General features: G+C 48.6%; 1 protein-coding gene across 1 annotated transcript in view; it reads right to left on the reverse strand.

The window, feature by feature from the left end:
- LOC144151773 (protein qui-1) overlaps positions 1-25,185 on the reverse strand; it is a 733,079-nt gene that overhangs the window by 136,751 nt on the left and 571,143 nt on the right. Inside the window, 1 exon segment of the mRNA XM_077682912.1 lies at positions 15,420-15,601. Within this exon segment, the coding sequence (XP_077539038.1) occupies positions 15,420-15,601 (182 nt within the window).

Here is a 25,185-nt window from a genome sequence, read left to right on the forward strand (position 1 = left end):
GCTCGCGGCTGCTGACAAGGGCGACCCAGCAGCGCCGCACCAGTTCGCTCCAGAGCTCTTCTTCACGTGAGTAGCTTATCTCTAGCGCCTGAATTCCTTAGGCAGAAAAGGTATCGCAAATGTGTGGTCGTGCTGCTGACCACTGGGCTAGTTCAGCCAGCGCAAAAGGTTCTTCCCGCACCTTGGTTTTAGGCTTTACAATAAAGGCTTCGGTTTATTTTAATTCCTTAGTACCTATATTAACTTTGCTGAATCTTCCCCCACCTTTAATTGACCTGAGATTTTGTACTTGTGTCAGTTAGCGAAGCGTCGTATGTGCGCTTGTGTAGGACTATTTTGACTTCATATACTTTCCTACGCTTGATACAGTCTACAAACTAAAAAACTAACGGCACATTCTTCCAGGCACAAATCGTGTTGTCGCTTAATTTCAACTGAGCGAACGAACTGCGACGACCTGCCGGTGGCCGGCCGACTGATCGACTCTGGCTGCGTTCCAATTCGCGGGGAGCTTGGTAGACAGCTTACGAAGCAGTCTAACTATAGTGAACTAGAATACTACTTCACTGTAGTCAAACTAGAAGTCTAAAGGAATAAGAATAAGCGGTCATGAACGCAACACCAACGCAGACGACAACCTCTTAGCAGACATGTTGAGTATTACAATCCGCCGGTTTGGTAAATAATATTATCGTTATTATTACAAACATTACGTGATTTAAAAATTAAACAAAATCATCTTTAACACTAGTAAATTATACTAAATATTCCAATAAAAGATCAAGCTAGTTTGTAACAACATTGTTACGTAAAAAGGTGGCGCTGGCGTCACGTAATAGTTTGTACAGGAAGGTAGCCTGCATCATTGCTGACTTTGATGCTGTCTCCGCGAAGCAGTCTTCGTTGGCGGCTTCGTTCGAATTGGAACGGGGTTTAACATGGCGTACTGTCCGCGAATACGGCAACGAAGCTGTCTATTGGAACGCACTCTCTGTCGGATGTTTGGCGAGCCGCGCAGTAGCACAGTCAAGCCAAGCCATCTCGAGTGAGTGTCATACGAAACGTCATAGGAAATTGGAAAGGCGGATGGAGGGAGGCAGAAAGGAGAGAAGCACTTTCGAAATTATTTTTCTGCTAAAAAATGGCGCCAATCCACACTGTGAAGGTGCTTGACTGCGAAGCTCTAAACGACCCCCACAACGATTACCCATGCGACGTCACTTGAATTCTGTCAGGTTCTTAGTCGAAGCAAAGTGATAGAGAAAAGGACCAGGGATAACTGCGTTTATGTATCGGTAAACCCACGACAGACACACGGAACAAAGACACGTACCACCAAAAAGAGGACAGCTTAACCACCCGGAAGAGACTACACGAACGTTCGAACACGGCGCACAGCTTACACTTTCGTGTGATGAGTCCCATCACACGGTCAGTCCGGGTAAGGCGTGGCGGCGTCGGTGTGGGCCAGTCGCGGCATGGGTTGTAGGTGGGGGCCCGATCACGTATGGACGCCCCCTGTGGTGCACCGTGTTCTAGGCTCTCGCGGTTGAAGAGAACGCGGCCCTCGTGGACGCACGGTTGACTCCTCCTGATGCTGGAGTTGATGACTGGCGGATGGTAGGTGCAGATGTCACTCTTCGATGCTCGCCGCTACACGCTCGGGTCCGAACGCCCGACAGCTATGTATCTCCGCAGCATCCCACACGCGTCTTCTTCTTCTTCCCCGTCACTGCATCCCCTCCGTAGTTACTGACATCTTCTCATTGGGTGCTTGGCAAGACGACGATGATGATGTTGGAGACGCCGATGATGACGTTCGGGGTGTTTGGAGCATATCCCGAAGAGCGCATCTTCATTATCGTGTTCACTTCACCTCGTGACAATGTCCCCCCACTTTAGCATTTTTCCACGAAAAATGTCTTTTCACAGTCCCAAACACGCACAGTTCCCCAAAACTTCACGAAAATACCGGCAGAACACTCATAATATAACACGCCAACTCCATTCCTAGCCTTCAGAAGCATCATCGCACTAAACAACGGCACACAAGGACAATTTAACACGCATGCTGACCAACTGTAGTCAAACTTCCTCAAAACGAACATAAAGCAAATGAGCCGCAAGCGAACACATCATGGCAGTGCTGTTAAGGATATTACAGAGAATTTGAGGGTCTTCGGCGTTTCGAGTAAAATACTCTGCTCGGATACACAGGGAACCATTGGCTTGATTGACAGCCGCCTGGATCGTGGTCGTAACCGGCATTCTCCTGACCTCTGGCTGGGTTTATTTTCCGATGTCTTGGCCTGCTACAGTTACCGGGCCATCCTGTTTCGGGGCTCAGTCGGTTTGGACCACGGGCTAGATCCTCAGAGTCTCGTGCCCCTCGAATATTACCAATGATCACATCGTACAGTGGTGATTTCAAAGAGCTTACCAACACCATTCCAGTGAAAAACGGAGACTCTATGAACACTTTCGCTTCTCGGGCAGTAACCCATTTTCCATCGGCTAACTGTAACGTGCAGGAGGTGCCGGTGAATGCCGCTCTTGGAATGAGAGACTGGCGAACGATTACTGTGTTAGTTCCTGTGTCTCTTAAAACGATGGCTGGCTTGTCTTCGACTCTGCCTTTGGAAACAGGCATATTATCCATTCTTGCACGGACGTCTAAGACGGCATTAGTCATCCTCCATTTTTCTTTCCTTACGCCACCCGGGCCGGGACTATCCTGTTGTTCAGCGTTACGTTCACTTGTCTCCGGGTTTCCTCGTTGTTCTCCGTTGTTATTATCGAAAACTAACAAGTGGTTCTGCTTTTGGGCATCCATAAAATGGTCAGCAGCGGTCGCGGTCTCAGAGAGCGTTTTGCAGTTCCTCTCCCGCACAAACATCGCGAGTTTTCTGTGGCAGTTCGAGAGAAGTTGCTCAGTGATTAACAAATCAGCGAGGTTGTCGAAGGTTTTGTCAATGCTAGATAGTTCTACCCACCGGTCAAAATAACCTTTCAGCCGAGCGGCGTATTGTTTAGCGGTTTCGTCCTTCTCCGGCTTCGAGTGACGGAAGCGCTCCCTATAGCCTTCTGCGGTGAATCGAAAGCGCTGCAGTAAGGCAAGCTTGACCTGGTCGTAGTCTAGTGACTCTTCTGGCGAAAGGCGGCCGTAGACTTTTAGTGCCTCTCCAGTAAGACACGTACTGATGGCGATGGCCCATTTCGACTTAGGCCAGCCTTGACTTTGGGCTACGCATTCAAACCGTTTCAGGTAAGCGTCGAGATCATCTCGAGCATCCTCAAAAGGCGGCAGAGATTTGCGTGCGCTGAAGCCTTGCGGGGTGGCAGCCTGAGCCTGACCAGTGGTTTCTCCATCGCCATCTGTTTGGGGCCCCCCTCCTCGCGCTGAATTGAGCTCCGCCAACCGAATCCGCAGCTGCAAATTGCGTTCTTCGACTTCTGCACGAGCCCGCTCTTGCTCGGCTTTCACCCGCTCTTGCTCGGCTTTCACCCGCTCGTGCTCAGCCCTTTCGCTCATGGCTTTTTGTTCGCGTGCCTTCTCTTCGCGGTCTAGCGCTCTTTCGTCGCGCAAGTGTTTCTGCTCTGCCTGGACCCACTGCCTCAATTCCTCGCCACTCAAGCCCAAGCGTTCGCCCATGGCAATGAGCTCCCGTGTGTCCATTGTGGGTTTTATGGGTATTAAACGAACTGGTCCTGTCGTGGACGCCAATTATTGTCAGGTTCTTAGTCGAAGCAAAGTGATAGATAAAAGGACCAGGGATAACTGCGTTTATGTATCGGTAAACCCACGACAGACACACGGAACAAAGACACGTACCACCAAAAAGAGGACAGCTTAACTATCCGGAAGAGGCTATACAAAAGTTCGAACACAGCGCACAGCTTACAGTTTCATGAGTCCCATCGCACCGTCAGTCCAGGTAAGGCGTGGCGGCGTCGGTGTGGGCCAGTCGCGGCATGGGTTCGTTGGTGGGGGCCCGCTCACGTATGGACGCCCCCTGTGGTGCACCGTGTTCCAGGCTCTCGCGGTTGAAGAGGACGCGGCCCTCGTGGACGCACGGTCTACCCCTTCCGATGCTGGAGTTGAGGACAGGCGGGTGGTAGGTGCGGATGTCACCCGTCGATGCTCGCCGCTACACGCTCGGGTCCGAACGCCCGACAGCTATGTATCTCCGCCTCGTTCCACACGCGTCTTCTTCTTCTTCCCCGTCACTGCATCCCCTCCGTAGTTACTGACATCTCATTGGGTGCTTGGCAAGACGACGATGATGATGTTGGAGACGCCGATGATGACGTTCGGGGTGTTTGGAGCATATCCCGAAGAGCGCATCTTCATTATCGTGTTCACTTCACCTCGTGACAAATTCCCACACGTGACTCTACCAAGAGTGAAACCGGAGATGACCGAACGCAGCAGCGACGGCAGAAAGAAAGCGGAGATGAGCGCCTGGCGAATGGTGCGGAGAAGGGCGCCACGCGCGACTATGGCGTCATCTCTCTCACTGCCTCCCCTCACTCCTGTGTCATGCGTCGCCGCCAAGGAGCACCTTCCCCGCCCTCCCCTCTCCAGATGCTGTTCAGGGGCGCTACTCCAGAAGACCCGAGATAGCTCGCTCCCGAGTTTCCACCTGCTCGAGTTAACAAAGTAACATAGTAGAGCATCTGATAAACCTCGAGCGACACCGGTGCGATCGCGCAGAGCACGCTTGCGATTAGAGAGTTTTAGCTGTCCGTTTCCGACGGTCCGCTTCACTCCAATAGCAAGCGGGAGCGCCATTGCGCATGCGTGGCGCGCTAGGGTGCTAGCGGCGATACCGGAGCGGGGCCCCGCTACGCTAGCCGGTGCCTCTTAGCGGACCGTCACGGCAGCTCGCGCTACCGCGCGGAATTTCCAGATGACTGCCCCCTGTGAGGCGAGCGCGCTACGGTCAACTCCGTTTCTTCAGTTGAAACACGAGAGCGACGAAACCACGAAAGCGCTTCCGAGGGCCCTATTCTCGACTGCACAAATTCAGGCAATTTTCCGGAAGTCTTTTCTGATTGGCTTTTAATTTTGGTCCAGTGCTTCCGGTTGACAAAGCGGTTGTATGTGCTGTCGTCATTTTGACGTTTCATGTCGTTTACGGACACCAGTTCTAAGGTTTGCCTTATTTCTCGTTTATAGGCGCATAATTATTGGCCGGCAATGAAAAACCAGACTAAATGCAGCGGACATGACAACGTAAGCCTGTCTTTGCTATTCAACAACAACACTGCCTGTAATACACACCCCCTCTGTGATTGGCTGAGAAGGCGTGACGTAATTTAAACAGTTGGCGGGAACGATTACGTCATGCATCGGCAACTTCAGCCTGCGTAAAAGTGACGTAATGGTACGTAACAGCTTAAAAATGGCGGCTGTTTTTGTCGCAAAATACAAGCAAAATAGGGCAAAAAATTGCCCCGGCTTACGGCGCCACGAAATGTGCGGCAATTTGCAGCAGGCGCAGTTTCGCATGCGCGCTGTTTAAAGCATGTTTCCTACCGAAACAAATTATAGTTTCAACTGTTTCCAAGTCAGCGATCATGGAACATACAAATAACATGCAGTATTTTGCTTTTATGTTTAGCAATAAAATAAAAATTATTTGTTTGGCGTGACCGCAACATAAGAGGGCAGTACAAGCCTCTCCATGACAAAGAAAACCCAATGCATGACATTTGTCCATACTTGTCCTAGTAAGCTGTTGGGTCACATGATCGAAGTCAAGAGAAAAAATAACAATGAAAAGTGACTATTTGGTTCATTACAGCGCTGATTGCAGTCGAGCTTGACGAATGAGTGAATCGGCGACATCGGTGCGCTCCGCGGTTATCAGGCGTAGCGCTTCGCTGCTCTTATGTGTCATAGAAGCGATGGTCGCGGCCGTCTTTTTCTGTGATCACGCCATAAACTTGTAACATAGCAGCAGACGATGGCGTGGCGGCTGTGGCGGCAGGGAAGGTGATAACGCAACAAAGCTTGCATTGAAGCAGAGAGCCCAGCTATGTTAATAAAAGCGATTGAAAGAAATAAATAGATACGGTAAAAAAATTGTGTGATGTTCTTTAGCTCGACATCCGCCTTTCGCTCGCTTTTGGATCAACGTTACTCGATCGCCTTGTGGTGTTGGCGCCAAATTTGACCTCCAGAAATGTGTTTTTCTTGTCAGCCTCAGCTACCGTCTTAATTTTTATAGTACATGCCAAGTGTTTTTATGTCTTTCTTGCACAATATTTGATACCTTAGTAGCGATCTTTATGAGTGACTCGTCAAATTACACTGCATGTCGTCATAGCTATAGGTGCATCACGTCACTGATTGCTTACGTCGTGCTTACGCAAAAAAAACATGAGCGAAATGCCGGCAATTTGTGCAGTCGAGAATAGGGCCCCGAATGGGCAAATGTGCCACTCAACGACGTGTAGAACCCAAGCGAAAAACGTCCGCCGAAGCGAGGGCTTTTATGCACCTCCGAGAGAGACAGACTTGCTTTGGCTATTTGAAAGTTGAACGGCTTCTTTTAATAAATATTTCACACCATTATATCGTTTCAGAGACTAAATTATATAAAAATTATAAAAGTTATAAAAAGTGATAAAGTTATAAAATATAAGTTATAAGTTATAAAAATAATATAAAAAGTTATAAAAGTTATAAAAAAATAAAGCACGGCACTTTGCTTTATTTCGGTGCCTAAACTACTAATTCTTACATTTCCTTTGGGTGACGCTTTGCTTTACACGCGCGGAGGGCACGAGCAGTGACGCATATGATTCCCCAAGGTAAATATAAATGGTAGCGAAGCTTCGGGCGAAAAGCGGTTCAGAAACTATTGCCAGCGACATCAGCATGGGAGCTTATGGGAGTGGCGATTGAAGCGCGACTAGGTGAGGAGGGAACAAACACTAGTAACAAAAAAACAAGTTTTGTTCAACAATAAAACAGCATTAATATTTTACGGACAATATTTACTTCTGAAACATTTATTTAGGCACAGTGTGCAAATAATTTATGAAAATGTTTTTCGTTCTCAAAAACTTTTTTTGTTGCGCCCCCTGAAGAATGGCACATGTCATTTCTCTGTGATGCAGACCTTGTAGTGCTCGGAAAGGCGCTCCTAAAGTTCGTCTGCTAGGAAACGCCCCTCGCGTGTTTTGGTGGTGCGCATTTGCATTCGTTTTAAATGCAGAGCATTTCTTAGCCTCGCCTGTTCCTGCGTCGGACGGTGTCGACAGTTCCGCGTCCGCAGCAGGTGCGCCTCTCCTTCCCTCCTCTCTCTCAACAGCAGCTGGCGCGCGCATGCGTCGTAGTCAGCCCGTTCGCTCCGTCGCGGTCTCGGCGTAACAGGTGAGTGATAGCAGCGCGGTGGGGCGTGGAAGGGCGCGCGCTGCTTGCGCATGCGCGCTCTCCCCCCCCGTACTGCTCTCCCTCTACTGCGCGCGCTGCAAATATAGCGGCTAGCGGTCGCTCGTGTTTGTCACTGCGTTGCTCCTTCCTTCCTTGGTTGACGCTCGTGCCCACGTTTACTCGTGTCTGCTACTCCAGCATCACGGAAGAAGCGATGGAAGCAACACTGCCTTCAATCAGTACTGAGGCCCCAATGCTCTGCATTTACTCGTGTTCCCCTCGCGGGAAGGCGCGGGAATTTTTTTCTTGTTAATTTGGTGTGCACTTAATTTTTGCTGTGCGTGGAGTTGCGAGGTGCGTTGTATCGTCGGCAGTTCGCCGTATCGCCGTAGTTCACCGTGCCAACTACGGGACGATGCTGCCAACGGTTGGAGCGGAGCGCTTTCATCGGTACCTACGGAAGCGATGTGCTGTACAAGGTTGCAACAGCAACTCCCGTACGCCTGGCGTTTCACTGCACCATTTTCCTGTCATTTCCACAGGTAACGCGAAAATATAGTACTGTTAATACGTGCACACGGGGGTTGTGTAAGGAAACGTGGTGGTGCTTCGAAAAAAAATTGGGTCTACAGCTTTGTTATATCAGTTATCTCTTGATTTCACCTCAGGCTGGCTCGGAGCAAGAAGTGTCAATTACTCTAGGACTTCGCAGCGTAGTACCACTCGAATTTAAACGAGTCGCTTTAATTGTCTATATCAGTGCCTCCTCTATTGCATTAAAACGCTTGTAGTGATCGTTGCTTCCCGCACTTGTATGCGCAATCATTATTTCCATTGCAGTACTGTCTTGTGCGGCTCTGTGCTGCGCTGCTGCCAGATCTTTCCTGCTATGTGCTTTTACATACTGTCGTCGCTTTCTTTCGCATTGATCCATTTTTCCTCTTTTTACTTATCTGTTGCGACACTTGCCAACAATGCAACCAGGAAATTGCAGGCGTGAATGCTGAGTGAACTTACTGTAGAAACCCATGTCTACTTGATAAGACTCCGGGACAGCTGCGGCGTGCTCGCTGCACTTTCGTGAATCGGCATTCCTGCGGCCCGGTTTTCTGCGTCAAGATGCAGTGCCTAGTTCTTTTCTCTTGTTTCGAAGTAGTTCTGCTGTTGACGCTTTCATTGCTCATAATGCTATGTGTTACGGGTAAAGTCAATTTTTCGGCGCGTAAGGAAAATCATAATGCATGTAGTGCCCACGAACATGTTGTACTTATTGTATACGTGCTGATTTTGTGCAGTGTGGTAAAGTTGTTTTATGTTTATCCTGGAATAAAATTCAAATGTCTTGATTATAGCATGACTATGCGTTATTTCTTCTCCTAGAACAGATGTACACAAACTGAGCAAGCATTATATAACCTTGATCTATACTTAAGGCACGCACGCAGCCTGCGTATGTGCGACGCAATTAAACTCAGCAGTGGGGTTGGTAGAAATTTGTATCGGGGTAAGGAGTGGGCACGTTTTTGATATGAAAGGGGGGCCGGGGAGAGTGGTCAAGTGTCATTTTGCGGTCTGTATCCCAAGGCAGAAAAAAATATTCTGGTGGGGGCGGGGAAGGGCGGGAGGAGGGCGGGGGGTACGTGCCCGGTTCCCGGTTTGCCACCCACTGCAATCAAAATAAACAACTGATTGCTTTTATACAGCAGTGGAAGGCATGAATACAGAATAAAGGTTCAGTGAAAATGCAAGATGTTTTTATAAACGCCGAGGCGAATCATACGACAGTATGCTTAAGTACGTTTCTCTAGTCACAAGTCTGTACTAGTTAAGCTGGCGTTGACTTGAAGCACACACGCCAAGGGCTCGCCTACTTGAGTCAGATGGCAATGACATGAGCCCTCAGCGATCAGAGGCCTGCTAAAGCTATTTTGAACTCAAATTTTCGCGCTAATGCCACGAAAATGACGTCACTTTCTGACCGAATCTTGCGTCACATCCTGTTTATTTTTTGTTTCGCCGGAAGTGCTCCCTCCTCACACAGATGGCGCTAAGCCCCATGAGCAGCTTAAGAGCCGCCATTTTCTGAACGTATGGGCTTCTATGGAAGCTTCGCTCATTTACATTTACCTTGTATTCCCCTCCGAGGGAGGTACAGTTATCGCTTACCTGAAAGTGTTTCTGCTGCTGACGCTCCGGTCGCGCTGAGCGGGACGTCGGCAGCGGAGCGGACCGTCAGAAACGGTCAGCTAAAACTCTCTATTACCAGCGCACCCGGTTCAGGCCGCTCACGTTGATAAAGCACGGCTTTTGCAAACATAAGCGTGCCGCGCCGTCTAGAATCAAGTTCCAATATGCACTTCGTTGCGCAAAGTAGATAACCCCACTATGTTTGTTACAACTCCGGCCTGGCCCCAACCTTCTTTCAAAGCTCCGCCCTCTAAAAGCGGCGCGGCGCGGCTCCGATTTTCGGGGTGTTCTTTTCTTCCACTAAATGGTGTTTGCTACGTGGTTTGATGGTGGCTCCAGTGCTGCTCAGCGCCAGCCCAAACCAAGTAAGCGAAGGAGTGCACTGTAGCGAAAGGAAAGCGCCCTTCTCCCGGCTCTGTCAAACGGGACTGGCTTTGTTTACGTGCGGAAGGGAGGCGTAGTATCAGAAATCGCCCCAATTTAGCGTGCCATGAGCGTGTTTGAACACTGAAGATTGCGTTTTAGACGTTGAAGTTGTGTCATCTTTCGTCGATTGTGTTTTGACTGTGTATGAAGACGGCTGCCGTGGAAAAATCTTGTCTTGGCCGCTCCTATCGTCCGGACAAGAGCGAACTCTTCGTTCGGACCGAACACCCCCGCGACTGTGGTAGCACTTGACTGTCGGTGGCTTGGGAACATCGATCGTTCATTGTTTGCTGCTAAGCTTTCTTGCTGGAGCACGAAATGCAAGTGACTTCGTGGTTGCGACGCTACCCCACCGGCGAAGTGGACGCCATGGTTAGATGGGGCTTCTATCGCTACGCCGCGCCCACGGATGGGTTGGGTGTGCTTGATTAACATTAGAACTCAGAGGAAACTCTGGAATGGTTTTGCACGGCCGAGTTGAACTCGGGACGTCCGTGGCAGCCGCTGCTGCGGCGTGGTTCATTGTTCACGGTCGCCGTAGCAGGCACATATCTATCCCGACAAATCTTTTTCTTTAGCGGAGGAGGAATTTCGATCTCGTTTTCGTCTCTCGAAAGTACTATGAATTGGCTGGGCAGTCATATATGATGCCAAACCCCCTTTGGGAGGACTCTGAGTGGGCTTGCGCTCCATGACTGCCGAGGGGCAAGAGTTGTGTGCGCAGCGGTTTTACGCGACGGGCACCTTCCACGGAAGCGTTGGTAACGACCGCCCCCAGTCGACAGTCTGCCGGTATGTGCGCAATAAGATTACTGCCAACATCTTTTTCCGCCTTTTTTAGGTGGTTCCCCGGTCAAGGCTTTCGCAGGTTCTACCACGCGTCTATCCGTCTGCAGACGGAGCGTACGCACTTTCGAACCTGGTGTTGCATGACCGCGCGTTTCATTTATCGCCAGCGCGGCAGACAGTTTTGCTTGAGGCGTTGCGTGTAACCCAATTCTTGCGATAGTATATAATCAATGGCGTGTGTCTATTATCAGCGGCGCTCTCTACGCGTTTGAGCGGGTTTTGCCCAGCGTCTCCGTCGTCTGGCAGGAAGCAGAGCACGCAAACCTTGTGAAGGGGAGAGTTGAGACCGAAAGTAGCAGCGTGACGCCAGAAGGAGGGCGAGCGAGAGCAGAAAGAGGGTGAAGTAAGAGAGGGGAGTGAGGGGATTGGACTCAATGAAAAAAAAGTAACTGTAGAGAGCTTCCTCGAACAAGAGCTGTGAAGAGGAAAGAGAAATAAAAGAAACCAATTTGAAAAGTTGTGGTTGTTGCTACTCCGTTCTTCGCAGCACATGCCCGCTTGGATGATTTGCCCGCAATCGGGAGCTTTAATGAGCCAATGGGCCCGGTTTCCAAAATTCACAATACGGTGAATTGGAAAAGTAAGCATGTAGAATAGTGCGTTCCGTGTCACACGTGAACGTGATGGCACGTGTGAAGGACAGTTGCACGCCAGCTGCGCAGGACCCTGATTATAGGGACCCTGATTATGTGTGACAGCCTTCTTGCTGACTCAGTTCACTACGAAATGAAAGAAAAGAAACTGACGCAAACACGACAAAGAATAAAATGAGCCGGTTGAAGTAACGCCAAAATTTGTTAAAAAAACAAAGCAATGAAAGCGAAAAAAAATTACCCCGTCTTCCCGAGGGGAACCCTGAGTAGGATGCGGAGCATCATGGGGTTCACCTACATTTCCCCCAAACCCAACTACTAACACAACGGAACGCAACGGAATCCCCGATGGGAATGTAGACGTTATTGACGCTTACAAACGGCTTCCCGTTCTCGAAGGTTCGGTTCCTCCGCTCGCTTCGTACGTTTGCGTTCCACTTCACGCTGTCGAAGTTCCGGTACCGCCACTCGACGTTCTCGAACCGACGCTGCTTGACGTTGCCGAAGCTCAGGATCCGCTGCTCGACGTTGACGCTTCGAAGCTGCTTCGCGCTGACGAAGTTCAGGGTCCGCCACTCGCTTCAAGCGTTTGCGTTCAGCGTCGCGTGCCCTTCGCTTCGCACCTTTGTCTTGAGTGGACGTAACGTTGCTATTAGTGTTTGAACTGATGGTGACGCGTGCTTGCGTCAGCCCACTCACTGACGGGACTATTGCTTCCATCACACTTCATCGGAAGCATCAACGGAGTCAACCGAAGCAAGCGCTGCACTGAACGCGCGCAGCGCTCTACCCGCTTTATATTCACACTTGAAGGAGAGGAGACTAGAGAAGGAGAGTAGCGCATGCGTCGCGAGAGCAGAAGCGAGAACGCAGGAGAAGCGCAAGCAGGTGGTAGGATAGAAGTGGAGAGAGTAACGCGCAGCTGTTGGAGAGCGGGAAGGAGAAGAGTTGCGCATGCGTAGTGTGAGTGCGGACGCCGACGCCGCGAGACATACCCCCGAGCAAGAGATGCTCCGCATCTAAAAAATACGCAAGTGGAATGTATCAGTCAATAATTAGTGCAAATACAATGATCAATTGTTAGTAAGTATCGCCAAGCTTTCGCCTTCAAATCACACAAGCGACTTAAGTGCCCCTTGGAAATTTTGCATCGAAAAGCGTACGGAGGGTTTCGATAACATCGAACAGCCATTACTTTGAATGATGCGCGTTTCCATCACCCGCTTTCTTTCTTTGCCAATCCGCCTTAGTAACGTGATTGCATTGTCTGCCCCCTACGGCAGAAATGGGCAGAAACTGCTTCTTAGGACGACAAATTTCAAACAAAAAGCTCATAAGAACGCCTGAAATAAAAAAAAATAACTGAACTTTGAAGTGTAACACAGATTATTAAAATAAAAGCGCGATAAAGCAAAATAGTTGGATTTCCTTGCCCCCAGGAGCCCCCAGTGCAGCAGTGGAGCGAAAGAACGCTCTGAAAAATGCGCCACGCCCTGGTCGCGCCTCCTTGGACCGTGCTGCCCTGGACCGCTTACGTTACCTCAATAATTAGCAAATAGCATGAATCGCATTTTTTAAGCGGTTGAACTATGCCTTGAAATATTATCATCACGTTACGTGGGCGTCGCTAGAGCTCGCGTCTGCTGAGTTCCGCTCAATCTCGGGCCTTCTGGAATAGAACCCCAGTTCGCCGCTGATCCACATGAACAACGTGAACGCCGTTATCATAGATTATGCGATTTGCACTTCACGCGAGGGCTTTGAATGAGGACAGGTGGTAGACCCGCCGCTGTGCTCGTTGAATGCACTGTCTGTCTCCCTGTCTCCTCGTGCGGGCGTAGCTCAGTCAGTAAGACGACGGGCTGTTGCTCCGTGACTCTATTCGGGCCCAGGTTCGATTTCTGGCGGTGCTAGTAAATTATTTGCTCGCAGGAGTTTTTTGTTGACGCCGACGGTCGCAAAAAACCTTTGGCGGGCAGAGGTATACTGCTTAGCAGTAATAAAGTCGCTTAAACGCACCGAGAATGGTCGAAATATGGCCTAACCTGCCGCGGTGGCTCAGTGGCTGAGGCGTTGCGCTGCTGAGCACGAGGTCGCGGGTTCGATTCCCGGCCGCGGCGGCCGCTTTTCTGATGGAGGCGAAAAGCAAAAACGCCCGTGTGTACGAGATTTCGGCGCACGATAAAAATCCCCAGGTGGTCAAAATTAATCCGGAGACCTCTACTACGGCGCGCCTCATCGCCTGCGTGCGTCGGCGCGTTAAACCCCACAATCAATCAATCATCAAATATGGCCTAGGGACTCCAGTCTACAATTTTCCCGAGTAATCCCCCAATGTTTACAAATCCCTTCGGTGTCCCTTTACCGCCAGTCTGCGCTCTGTGCCCACGCGCGCGTCGGCAAAGTTACGTCATCGAAAGTGCAGCACTCGTAGTCCGGCACCCCGGCAAGGCTGACAGCCGTTGATTTCTTTTAATAATATCGCCGGCGCGTCGACTGGCGGATGAGTCAGCGCCTTACCGCCGTAGAAAGCGGCGAAATCAGCGAGGGTACTTCGCATGCGCAGAACGATTCCGCCAGTGCATCCATCGTCTGCTAGCTGGTCGCGCAAGCCCGACACAACCCCTTCCCTTCATAATCAGCCGGCGATCTTCATTGCTGGGCGGTGACAGCAATTTAGCGTGCGCCTTGTTCACGACAAAGCGGCTGATAACCGGCGGAAACGGGCTGTGTGGTGGTTGCGGGAACAGCCTAGCAGACGATGGTCGCACTGGCGGGTTAGTTCTGCGCATGCGAACTGTGCGAACTACCCTCGCTAGTTTCGCCGCTGTCTACCTCGATAAGGCGCTGAACTAGTCGCCGGTCGACGCTCCTGCGATATTAAAAAAAATGGTGGCTGTATATAGCTGGCGTCTGTGGCGCGTCCTGGCGGCGCCGGCGCAAGATGCGATATGGTTCCCACGGCCGGGCTGGAGGAGCGGCGGGCGCGCACTTGCTCGCCGCTGCTCCAGTCCGGCCGTGTGGTTCCTTTCGTGCCGGCGGCGCCAGCCGCGTCACACCAAATTGAAAGCGTTCGCAACTCGGCACGGCCCTTGCTGCAGGATCCGGCGAAGTCGCTGTTTTGTGTCATGCAGAAACTGCAACATCGTATGATTTGCGCATGCGCCAAGATGGCGCACCGCGTCGATCGCGCTGGGGTATAGTTGTACAGTGGTGCCGAGGAGAAGCCCCGGAGCGGCGCCGTGTAAATCGGCTTCTCAGGAATGAAAACGGGGGGTTAGACATACTATACTGCTTCGCAGTAAAAAGAAGGTGCGTGTTAGAATCGTGCAAATACGGAATGTTTTCGCATACTCTGTTACACGCAATTCATACGAACCTTGATTTCACGGTTCTTGCCATCTTGTAGAGATAACAACCGCGTCGAATCTTTCGAATGTTATACACTATTCTAGATATTAAAACGTGTTTTTCAGAAATATTCCATTTTTATTCCGGCATTGTACGAGGCTACGTAACCATTCCGTATTACCGATTCCGTATATATGGAGCATCTCAGCAGGGATACGCTCGTTGACTACGTCCTGAAGGTATTTTAGATTTAAAAAAAGAAGTTGAAAGAAGGAACACCCAAAGTTGGGCGAGTTGGTAAATCATCTTGAACGAAACACACACAGCGCGCAAAACAACAGGATTAAAGACGGAGGGATGTACAACACAAGCGCTGTGTTGTACATCCCTCCGTCTTTAATCCTGTTGTTTTGCGCGCTGTGTGTGTTTCGTTCAAGTTGAAAGAAGTGTTGGAGCGTTTCTTTAAAGGACAAGGCAAATGCTCACTCTCTGGCGGTAGAGTCAATGTGTACTCCGCATCCTCCGAGCAACCCTCAATCAAATCAAGCAAAGCGCACACCAGGCAGCCCCCGAAGATTCACCGTTTCTCGTTTCTCTCTCGAGCGAGGGAGATAAAAGTGGCCGCTCACCTTTCGGCGGGCAGCTGCAGCTCGTAGGCGGGCGGCACCAGGTTCTCGTTGAGCAGGTACCACTGGCCGACGAGGGAGACGTCGAGGCCGGCATCCTGGGCCGCCTGGTGTAAGTGCTCGAAAGCGGCGTGCTCGATGCGATCCGGCAGCGCGAACGGCCGATACTTGTTGCCCACGAGGCACTGCGGCGGGAAGAAAGACGGGCAGCTTAACCTCCCGATACTGGGCTCTTTCATTTTATCTATTTGCTTATTTGGCCCTCGGGGCGTACAGCGTTATACTAGAGGAGTGGGTTTCTTAAAAGGAGAAATTTTAAAAAAATGCGCACCTGACAACTAAACAAAATTTCGTACATTCATAGTAAAGGTAGAAAAGCAGCGTGCGAACCACAATGTTTACAAAATAATCTAAAAGCAAGCAAAACAAACCAAAGATCGAACAACGATATTATAACTACAACTTAATGCACCACACTGCAAACACGATGTTACATAACAGACATCAGCATTTAATCACACTACTACATGGGAACACCCACACGCCCACGCACACACACACACACATATAAACACACACACACGCACGAACACTCGTAAATGCACGCACACACACGCGCATCAAGGAAAGGGGGTTAGCAAATGGGTTGCGAAAAAAATTTAAGTAGTTTCACTCAACGTGAAAGCTGTCGGAAGTGTAGAGCAGGGATTCGCGAGAGGGGCTGCGGTGCCGTTGTCCGCTCATTGCTACCACCCCTCACGCTCTTGCCCTCCCTGTCTCACTCCTGTATTGACGAATTGAACAAAGGTTTTGTCCAAAGCAATTCCAATTTCCCGCTTCTCAATGCTCGCGGGCCCTCTGCCTGGAACAACATGAGCGGGAGCTCTGTTCTTTTTGTGCTTGCTTTCATATCGCACGTACCGGAGCCTTAATGCGCAGATTTAAAGAGATGTATCTGAGAAGAACTTCTTGGTAGGCTAGTTCGTCGTTTTTTGCCTTCTGCGGCCACTTTTTTCGCTTACTATCGTAAAAACCAAACCGACGAGCGTTTCTAACTAAATGGACGCGGGGGCTGCGGATTAATTACATATATTTTGCCTCAATTGCACCGGCAGTTTTATTTGCGCTAAATTATGGGGACATGTATGACAAGTGCCACCGGTCCAGGAGTTTCTAGTGGTTATGACTATATAAACTGCTCGTTCAGGTATGCCGTTAACTCTTGGCCGGAAGGCTGAGTCGAGGGTCAAGCGGGTATGTTTTCGAAGTCTCTGCTTGGGTGCGTGACGCCGTGCGGCCCCGTTCGGGTGCTTGATGCCCCGTATTACCGTGACACGAGCTATGACGACAATGCGGGCCCTTCAAGTGCTCTGCACCTAAAAGTTGCAGATGACAGCTACGTTTAGGTCTTAAAGGGCACTGACACAAAAATTTTGCATCTTGGTTTTTTGTTGCGATAGGTAGCTAATGGCCTACTTATCACGTGTGGAAACCTCATTTGGTTCAACGTGCGACGGTTGTTTAATTGGAGGCGTTTTCAATGCGGCCAGTCGCAGTTTCGGTTTCAGCGGGTGCCGCGAAATGCGCGATTTTGTGTAAACAAAGCGGACCACGTGACCGTCGGACGGATATCGCAGAGCAGAGCTGCCGTAGCACTGTCGAATCCGCGTCGCCGGCAGTTTCTGCGAATGCCCCCACCCCCCACCCACCCCCTGTACTGATCTCGTGAGCCGCTTAATTAAAAAGCGACCGTGGACTTGACGCAGGCGCTGCGAGTGCAAATTGGTGCCGCGGCTAGAGAACGACGCGTGACGCTCGAGACAGCGGGTGGGAGCAGCCGGCCGGTCTGCCTACCGGTCCGCCTACAGATATGTTCGGCTTAGCACTGCGGCGGATATTCGATTGCCGCTCTCGTAAGCGGTGCAGATGACGATTTTTAATGCAACCCGCCATCGCATCATTAACTCCTTCCTCATATGAGCTGCCATATTTGGGACTTGGGTCGCATTTGTGCAGCGGTAAAAAGCTATCGCTCGAGCTACCTGCGCCGGCCTGCGCCACTTCGCGGCCGTGGCCGCCGCCTGCGCAGCGACCGTGCGGCTCGCTCAGTACGCTTTTCGTGGACCCGGCGCGTTTTCGCGTTCAGTGCAATAAAAAGCAATAAAAATAGAGTGCCTGGAATCGCTGTAAAACCTAGAATCACGGCGCCTCCGCCGCCAACGATCGGGTCGTTCGTTGCTCGAGAGCGGAAGCTCCGACCTCCGATTGGAGCAGCGAGCCGGCGGAAACACCGGCAGTGCGGAAGCGGCCAACCCAAACTCGTGACGTGCTTGGATGTTGTTTATTTACAAAATATCCAGGGAATGTCGATAGCGCGAGGGCCTCCACTGGCTGCTCGGTTGCGTCTCGCACACTTTAAAATTGATTTTAAATATGTTCTCGGCTGTATTTGCCGCTGATATTTTGCAGATGATGTATGTGTGTTCCCACCAATCTATCTCCGAAGTTATCTCACCTTCAAAATTTTTGTGTAAGTACCCCTTTAAGATGTACGACGCGATAGCGTTACTTTGACGTCGATGGAGCGCTTTGGAACGGACTTGCTGCACTTACTGTGTATGCTTTCCAATCACTGAAGTTCAGTGAAGAGAACAAGACTAGCGGCAATGGTTTTTGTTTACCGCGGCAGATACAAGACAGACCATCTGCGCCTGTGTAGCTGGAGATGCTGGCGGGAAAAGTTGTGGCTGCGGAGTGTTCGTCAGTCACTTCTGTCGAAAGGCCACAGTGCAGGTGTTTCGAAGTTCTATTCTCTATCGTCGTGAGCGGCTTGAACTTTTCTAGGCTTTTTTGCCAAAGAGGGAGGGAGACACAGAGAAGACCTTTGTTCAGTTACATATAATGGATGTTCGGGAAAAGGGGGTAATAGATGGTAGGGGAATCAAGGATGGAACCCGAAGTTCGGACTCCAGGGGAAGCGGCTCCTTTCCTTTCCCTCTCCTGATCTCACGCTGATCTTCAGGTCATGGCTGCCTCCCATGTCTCGCTGGAAGTGGAATATGTAATGTTTGAGTTGTTATCCCCTAAGAATACCTTTGGATATGACCAATTGGATATGACTTTGGATATGAGCCGACTAGAACGGGCCCTACTTCCTCCAATGTTCTCGATCTACTTCTTACAACTTCACCCGACCTTGTGCATTCTATTTCGTATATCCTCGGGCTAAGTGACCATTGTTTTGTGCACTTCAATCTAACAAGTTCTTTAGGGCGCCGGAAAACAATAGTAAAACAATAAAAGACTATTCGCGCGGTGATTACGACTCGATTAACACGGAACTTGACTTATATTTTTAGAGCTTCTCTCAAGGCTTCTTTGATCGCAGTGTCGAACAAAATTGGAACTTGTTCATAAAAAAAGGTTCATTCTTTAATCACGACATACATTCCCACATACGTTATCAAGGGTCGCCAACGCGCCCCTTTGTTCTCAACTGATTTAAAAAGATTGCAGAGTTCCGTCAAGCAAAGCAGACTAACTCGTCCGCACACTGGCACGTGTATCAAGCCGCTCTTTCTGATTACCGAACATCGATCAAAGAAGCCAAGCGAGTGTTTCTTAATAACACCCTTCCCTCACTTTTTGCAAACAACCCTTCAAAATTTTGGAAAACTGTTAAACCAATTGAAAAGAAAAGCATTTCGCTTACAAATTCAGACGGGCAGCCGGTTCGCTATGAAGACTGTTGCAGTGTTTTAAATGATTTTTTTGCTACTTCGTTTTCGAATTGTTTTATTTCTGCATTGCCACAAATGCCTAGTCGGGATTTTTTACCGAGGTATCCAGTGACCATTGACGCCATCGGAGTGCAAAATTTAATTCACAATCTTAAGTTGTCCTCGTGTTGTGGCGTGGATGAAATTAACCCAAAGTTCCTAAAAAAATACTGAAGTGTATTCATCAATTTATTTGTCCTTAATTTTTTCGCAATCTATTCAGTGTTCTTCTTTTCCGCTTGACTGGAAAGTGGGTAAGGTGGTCCCTGTGCACAAATCGGGTAACGCAGAGTCTCCCCTCAATTACAGACCAATTTCCCTAACAAGTGTCGCTTGTAAACTATTAGAACATATAATTTACTCAAATCTTGGCTCATTTCTGGAATCGAACTCTTTCTCCACTCCCTTCCAGCACGGATTCCGAAAACGTTACTCATGCGATACCCAGCTTCTATATTTCACCAATGACATAGCATCAGCTCTAGATCGCGGCTCACTTGTACACTGCATTTTTCTTGACTTTCAAAAAGCTTTTGACACAGTACCTCACCAATTACTTCTTCTGAAAATCAGTACGTTAAACATCGATCCAAACATACTTAAATAGATTGAATGCTTTTTGACTAATCGCACTCAGTTTGTAACAACTAATGACTGTGACTCACCTCTTTCTCAAGTAACATCTGGCGTTCCACAAGGTTCCGTTCTAGGCCCTTTACTTTTCCTGATATTTATTAATGACCTCCCCGACAGTATCAAGTCCTCTATAAGGCTATTTGCCGATGATTGTGTCCTTTAGCGCGAAATAACGACCGAATCAGATAACACACTCCTACAGGCTGACCTAGAGACTGTCTCAACCTGGTGCAATAAATGGCTTATGACTCTCAACTCTAACAAATCTAAATTCATGACAATAACCCGGCGATCTATTTCCACCACTTGTACTTATACCATTAACGCAGTGCCCCTATAGCATGTCTCTTCATATAAGTACCTCGGCGTTTACATTACCAATAACCTATCTTGGCACACACACGTCGCCTACATCTGTAATAATGCTAATCGAACGCTGGGCTACTTGCGCCGCAACTTTTCTCATGTTCCGATGTCCCTCAAAATTCTACTATACCGGCCACTAATTCGCCCAAAACTTGAGTACGCTTCCGCAATATGGGATCCCCTGCAGCACACACTAATCACTACGCTAGAATCCGTTCAGAACCGTTCAGCTCGTTTTATTTGTTCTAATTACTCCCGTACTGCGAGCGTATCCCAAATGAAATCTTACCCTGAACTACCACATTTAACTGTCCGGAGGAAATTGGCACGACTTCACCTTTTTCACAAGATATTCTTTCACAACTTATCAATGAGGCGAGACCTTATTTCAGAACCATCATACCGCTCTTCACGCATTGATCATCAGTATAAGGTTGCCATTCCTGCTTGCCATACAAATTTATTTTCAGCTACCTTTTTACCCAGAACTTGTGCAGAATGGAACCACCTAACCTCGTCCATCATAACCATTCAAGACCCTTCATTGTTTAAAAATGTCATTACTCAGCACTTTGTAACAATTCTGAAGTGTTCGTTTTCTGTTCTGTTTGGTTTGCTTGTTTGCTTTTTTACATATCCGTTCCGGTTGTAGGTTATTTCTATTGTTGTTCTTTTCGCTTCTTCCTTTTTTTCCCTTGTATTTTATTCTCTTTTTTTCCTTTTGCGTGTTATAAAATATTGTTACCCACCCCCTCTGTAATGCCCTATGGGCCTTGAGGGTATTCCAATAAATAAATAAATAAATAAATAAATAAATAAATAAATAAATAAATAAATAAATAAATAAATAAATTTGCTTGGAAGAGGTTGGACGTTTACCAGTATTTCGCAGTTTTAAGGTAATGTCGGATGGTTCCTACGAAACACAATCACCCATCAAGATTTGTGGATATATGTGTTGCTTTTAGGGGCGAAGCACCTTAGGGGCTAGGGCTGTTGGCGTCTCCTGTCGTCGTCGTCGTAATCGTCGTCTCATGTAGTCACGGTACTAAAACACCGGGAAACTTGTGTACGCCTCACGCTAGAATGTAACGCGACTAAAAAAAAAAACGCCGGGACACTCGTTTGCGCTTCGCGCTGGAGCGCTCTATAACGCGTACTAAAAAAACAGCGGGGCAGTCGTTTACGCCTCGCGCGAGAGGGTGTCGTGCTTCAAAGACACGAGACCTGTGCAACAACGCTGTATACCTCTACCCCTAACGCTTTCATCTCCGTTGGCAAAAGCGCCAAGGCACCAAGAATACACTTATACACTGTATGCTTCGCCTCTCCCAGGTTTCACGTTAGTGGAGATGGCCCGGGAATTTCTTTTTTTAATGAGGAGCCTATTTTGGCGAACCCAAGCTAATTTTTGAGTATTGGCTTTCTAGCATCGCTTCATCAAAGCGAAATCTCACTCGAGGGTTTCGATGCTTACTGTGCATGTAATTGTGGTAAACGGCTGTTACTGTGATTCGAATTCAAATATACACTACTCCAGTTTAATTCCATTTCGTCGCCGTGGCAATCTTGCGCAAAGTTAGTGATTTTCGGCGCTAAGATCCCAATTCGGCAGTGGGAAGGATGGCGTTCCTAGGCGCAGGATAAGAAGACGTTTGCCCTATTTTACGGGGAGGGGAGTGTGGTATTCGTGGTATCAGGGAGCATGGTATGCGAGTTCGCGTGCATTTTGGTCGGCTGCAGCGTGCATTTTGGTCAGCTTAGAGCTTAATACAGTAGACAAACAAACGAACTAAAAGCACGTTCTTGCTGGTACAAACGTTCCGTGGCTTATTTCAACTTAGCGAACACGAATTGCGACGGCCCGCCGGCCGCGGTTGGGCCGACTGATTCTGTCGGAGGGTCGGCGAGCCGTGCAATAGCGCAGTCAAGCCAAGAGACCTTGTTTTGACGTCATTCCAAACGTCATAGAAAATTGGCAAGGAGGATGCAGAGAGAAGGACAGCATTTGCGCATTGATTTTTCTACTGAATAAAGTACCGTAAACGCAGCGAGAGTGGTCGAAACATGGCCTGGAGACTCCAGACTACAATTTGCGCTAGTAATCCCACAATGTTTACAAATCACTTCAGTGTCTAAGGACATATGTTTGTTAATAATAATTAACAAATACATGGCAACTTAAAGATGTATGAAATATCATACGCCTTAAATTGAAAGAATATCATATATAATCAATGTTTTGCTTTATGTAACACGGCAGCCAACTACAGTGAAACTTCCCTTGAACGAACGAACGAACTTGAACGGACAAACTTCAAGGGACCTCGGGGAAGTTTGTTAAAGTGAAAGTTCACTCAAGCGAAATAAGTATGTTGCAGCTTTTTACCACAAGCCAAAGAAAATATCAGGTGTTCAAATGATATTTCAACCCATTTATTTGTCACTCTGCTCCTTTGCAAGCGGATATTCACTATTTACCGCCCTTTGTAGAATGCAGCAATCTTTTGCTGCACCTGTACACTTCGGACTGCAGTGGTCATTAATTGAGTCACAGAGTCCAAGCTCTCATGAACCTCCTCCGTCACAACAGTCTGCTGGATAGCAAATGACTTCAGTTTGTCCAACTCAGCTGAAATTTTTAGTGCTCCGTCTTCATGGGTTGATTCTTCATCTTATTCTTCTTCCTGGGGTAGTACGCTCGCTGCAATTTCTTCTGTAGTCAGTGCGGCTCATGTCTCAACCTGAGAGTCACAGGTGGCGTAGTCCTCAAAAAGCAAATGGCTGTCTGTGCCCATACCTTGTGACAATTCCTTCCACACACCGAGGTCAGTGCTTTCATCAGTGTCCTGTTTCTCCTCTTCGAGGTTGGTGTACACAGCAATCCAGTTTGCAGGGTTTAGTCCTGCTTTCTGTCAGTATTGTCGTTGGCCTCACAGTCCACCAAGCACCTGTGAGCATTTCACCCGCCTTTCGCGCGTCAGTTGCGTCAGGCTTCTGAATTCTCAGATTTACCAGGATGCACTGCACAAGCCGCCGCCTGTAGTGCACCTTTAAGTTTATGATACGTACCAAGATCAAGAGGCTGCAAGATTGACAAGCAGTTGGGCGGCAGAAATTCAAATCGGATGTTGCTGAGACGTGTGTCGACTAAGTGGGCCGAGCAAGTCCAAAATTAACAAAACCTTGCGATTCTTTCTTGCCATGTCATGGTTCGCACCTACGATCCACTGTGTAAACAGTTCACGCGACATCCAAGCCTTTGAATTATGGTTGTGATCAAATGGGAGCGATGCAAGCTCTTTAAAGCCCCTTGGGTGGGCATAACGACCGATAATTAAAGGCTTCATCTTATGCGTACCCGACGCGTTGCAGGAAAACAATGCTGTGATTCTGACCTTGGAGTTATTTCCACCTTTGCACGTGTCATGAATAACCAGCACGCCAATGCCTTTTTCTTTGTGGTTGTAGCGGTTGTAGCACTAACGCTATATCTCTGGCTATGGTTATGGCTTCAGCTGAATACGAGATTATCTCGGTATACAATCCACTTCATAGTTAAAAAGGGGGCCCATTATTCGTCACGCGGTAATGAAACGCGGTTTTCAAAGAAAAATATGCTACAGAAAGTGCGGGTTGTACTTGTTGCAGTGATCAATATGACCTGGGAGACATAGGACGGTGCCATGGAATATGTTTGTAGAGCTGAAACGAGCCGTGCGCTGAGTTTCGTTAAACTGAAAAGCGTTTCCATCGCGTTCAATGGCGGTTCAGTGGGGGATTTAAAAAAGTTCGTAGAACTAAATAGTTCGTTAAAATGACGCTCGTTCAAGAGGTATTTTACTGAATCATGAAATACGCAATGGCCCGTATGAATATCTTCGAAGTTAGCTCTATTGTGATTCCTGATGCTTTTCATGCGCTTCTGTTTTCCTGCAGCAACAAGGGAAAAGGTGAAACGGGGCACGTCATGGTCGCTAAAACAGGTGTCAAAACGAAGTTCAGTAAGGATGTGTTTATTTGTTACACATGCTGGTTGACAGATGACTTGTGATAAGTTTAAAACGGAGCAGCCGGTAAGAAAACAGAAATCCTGAGCAGATGCAAGTTCGGTTAAAGGACAGGGATGCAGCCATTGTATACTAGGATAAATAAAATACTATAGTAAAAGTCTGTGCGCCCGAATCATCATCATCATCGTCACCATCAACCTACTCAGGTCCACTGCAGAACGAAGGCCTCTCCCGCGGACCCCTATCCGGTCCTCGCCCGCGTTGCTCGAGTACACAGTTTACCCCAGAATTTATTTATTTCGTCCCTCCACCATGCCACAATTTTTCTTTTACAGGGACGCTGCAACGCTTTTTTTCCACTTTTCTTGGAATCTTAAATGCTTGCAGAACGTAGTCACCCAACACACCCAGTACTTAGATTAGGGGGTCGCAAAGGATCTTAGCCAAAAATTACAGCTCCATGCCCATCGGATAACTCGTAAACTCCCTCAAAATATTTTTCTCTCTTTCCTGGTCCTGACGTTTTTCGACGGCCCGAATTACGTCACTGAGGCCATGTAGCAGCTGTTGGCCGGTTTTCCTTCAGTTGTAGCAACGAACGCTTTTCGATAGCAACTTTAAAAATAAAGCCACAAAAACAAAGCAGAAACGGAAGCTGTATGTGGTGCGGCGAGCAAATCACGCCGTGCCGCTCCGTGCTGTCGATAACTGTAGCTTCTGCAGTGGTTCCAGACGCTAAAGAAAGAGTGAAAGCGCTTATCGAAAGTGTTGCAGGATCCCTTTAAATTATCTTGAAAACATTCACAAAAACCGCCAGTAGTAGCGTGAGCGCCGAACAGGGGAGAACGAACGACAGTACGGTGGAGTGAGTGAGTGAGTGAGTGAGTGAGTGAGTGAGTGAGTGAGTGAGTGAGTGAGTGAGTGAGTGAGTGAGTGAGTGAGTGAGTGAGTGAGTGAGCGAGCGAGTGAGCGAGC

The sequence above is a fragment of the Haemaphysalis longicornis genome, unplaced genomic scaffold (assembly GCF_048455015.1).
Source record: "Haemaphysalis longicornis isolate Haplotype H1 unplaced genomic scaffold, Haemaphysalis longicornis Haplotype H1 scaffold_1, whole genome shotgun sequence".
Taxonomy (NCBI): domain Eukaryota; kingdom Metazoa; phylum Arthropoda; class Arachnida; order Ixodida; family Ixodidae; genus Haemaphysalis; species Haemaphysalis longicornis.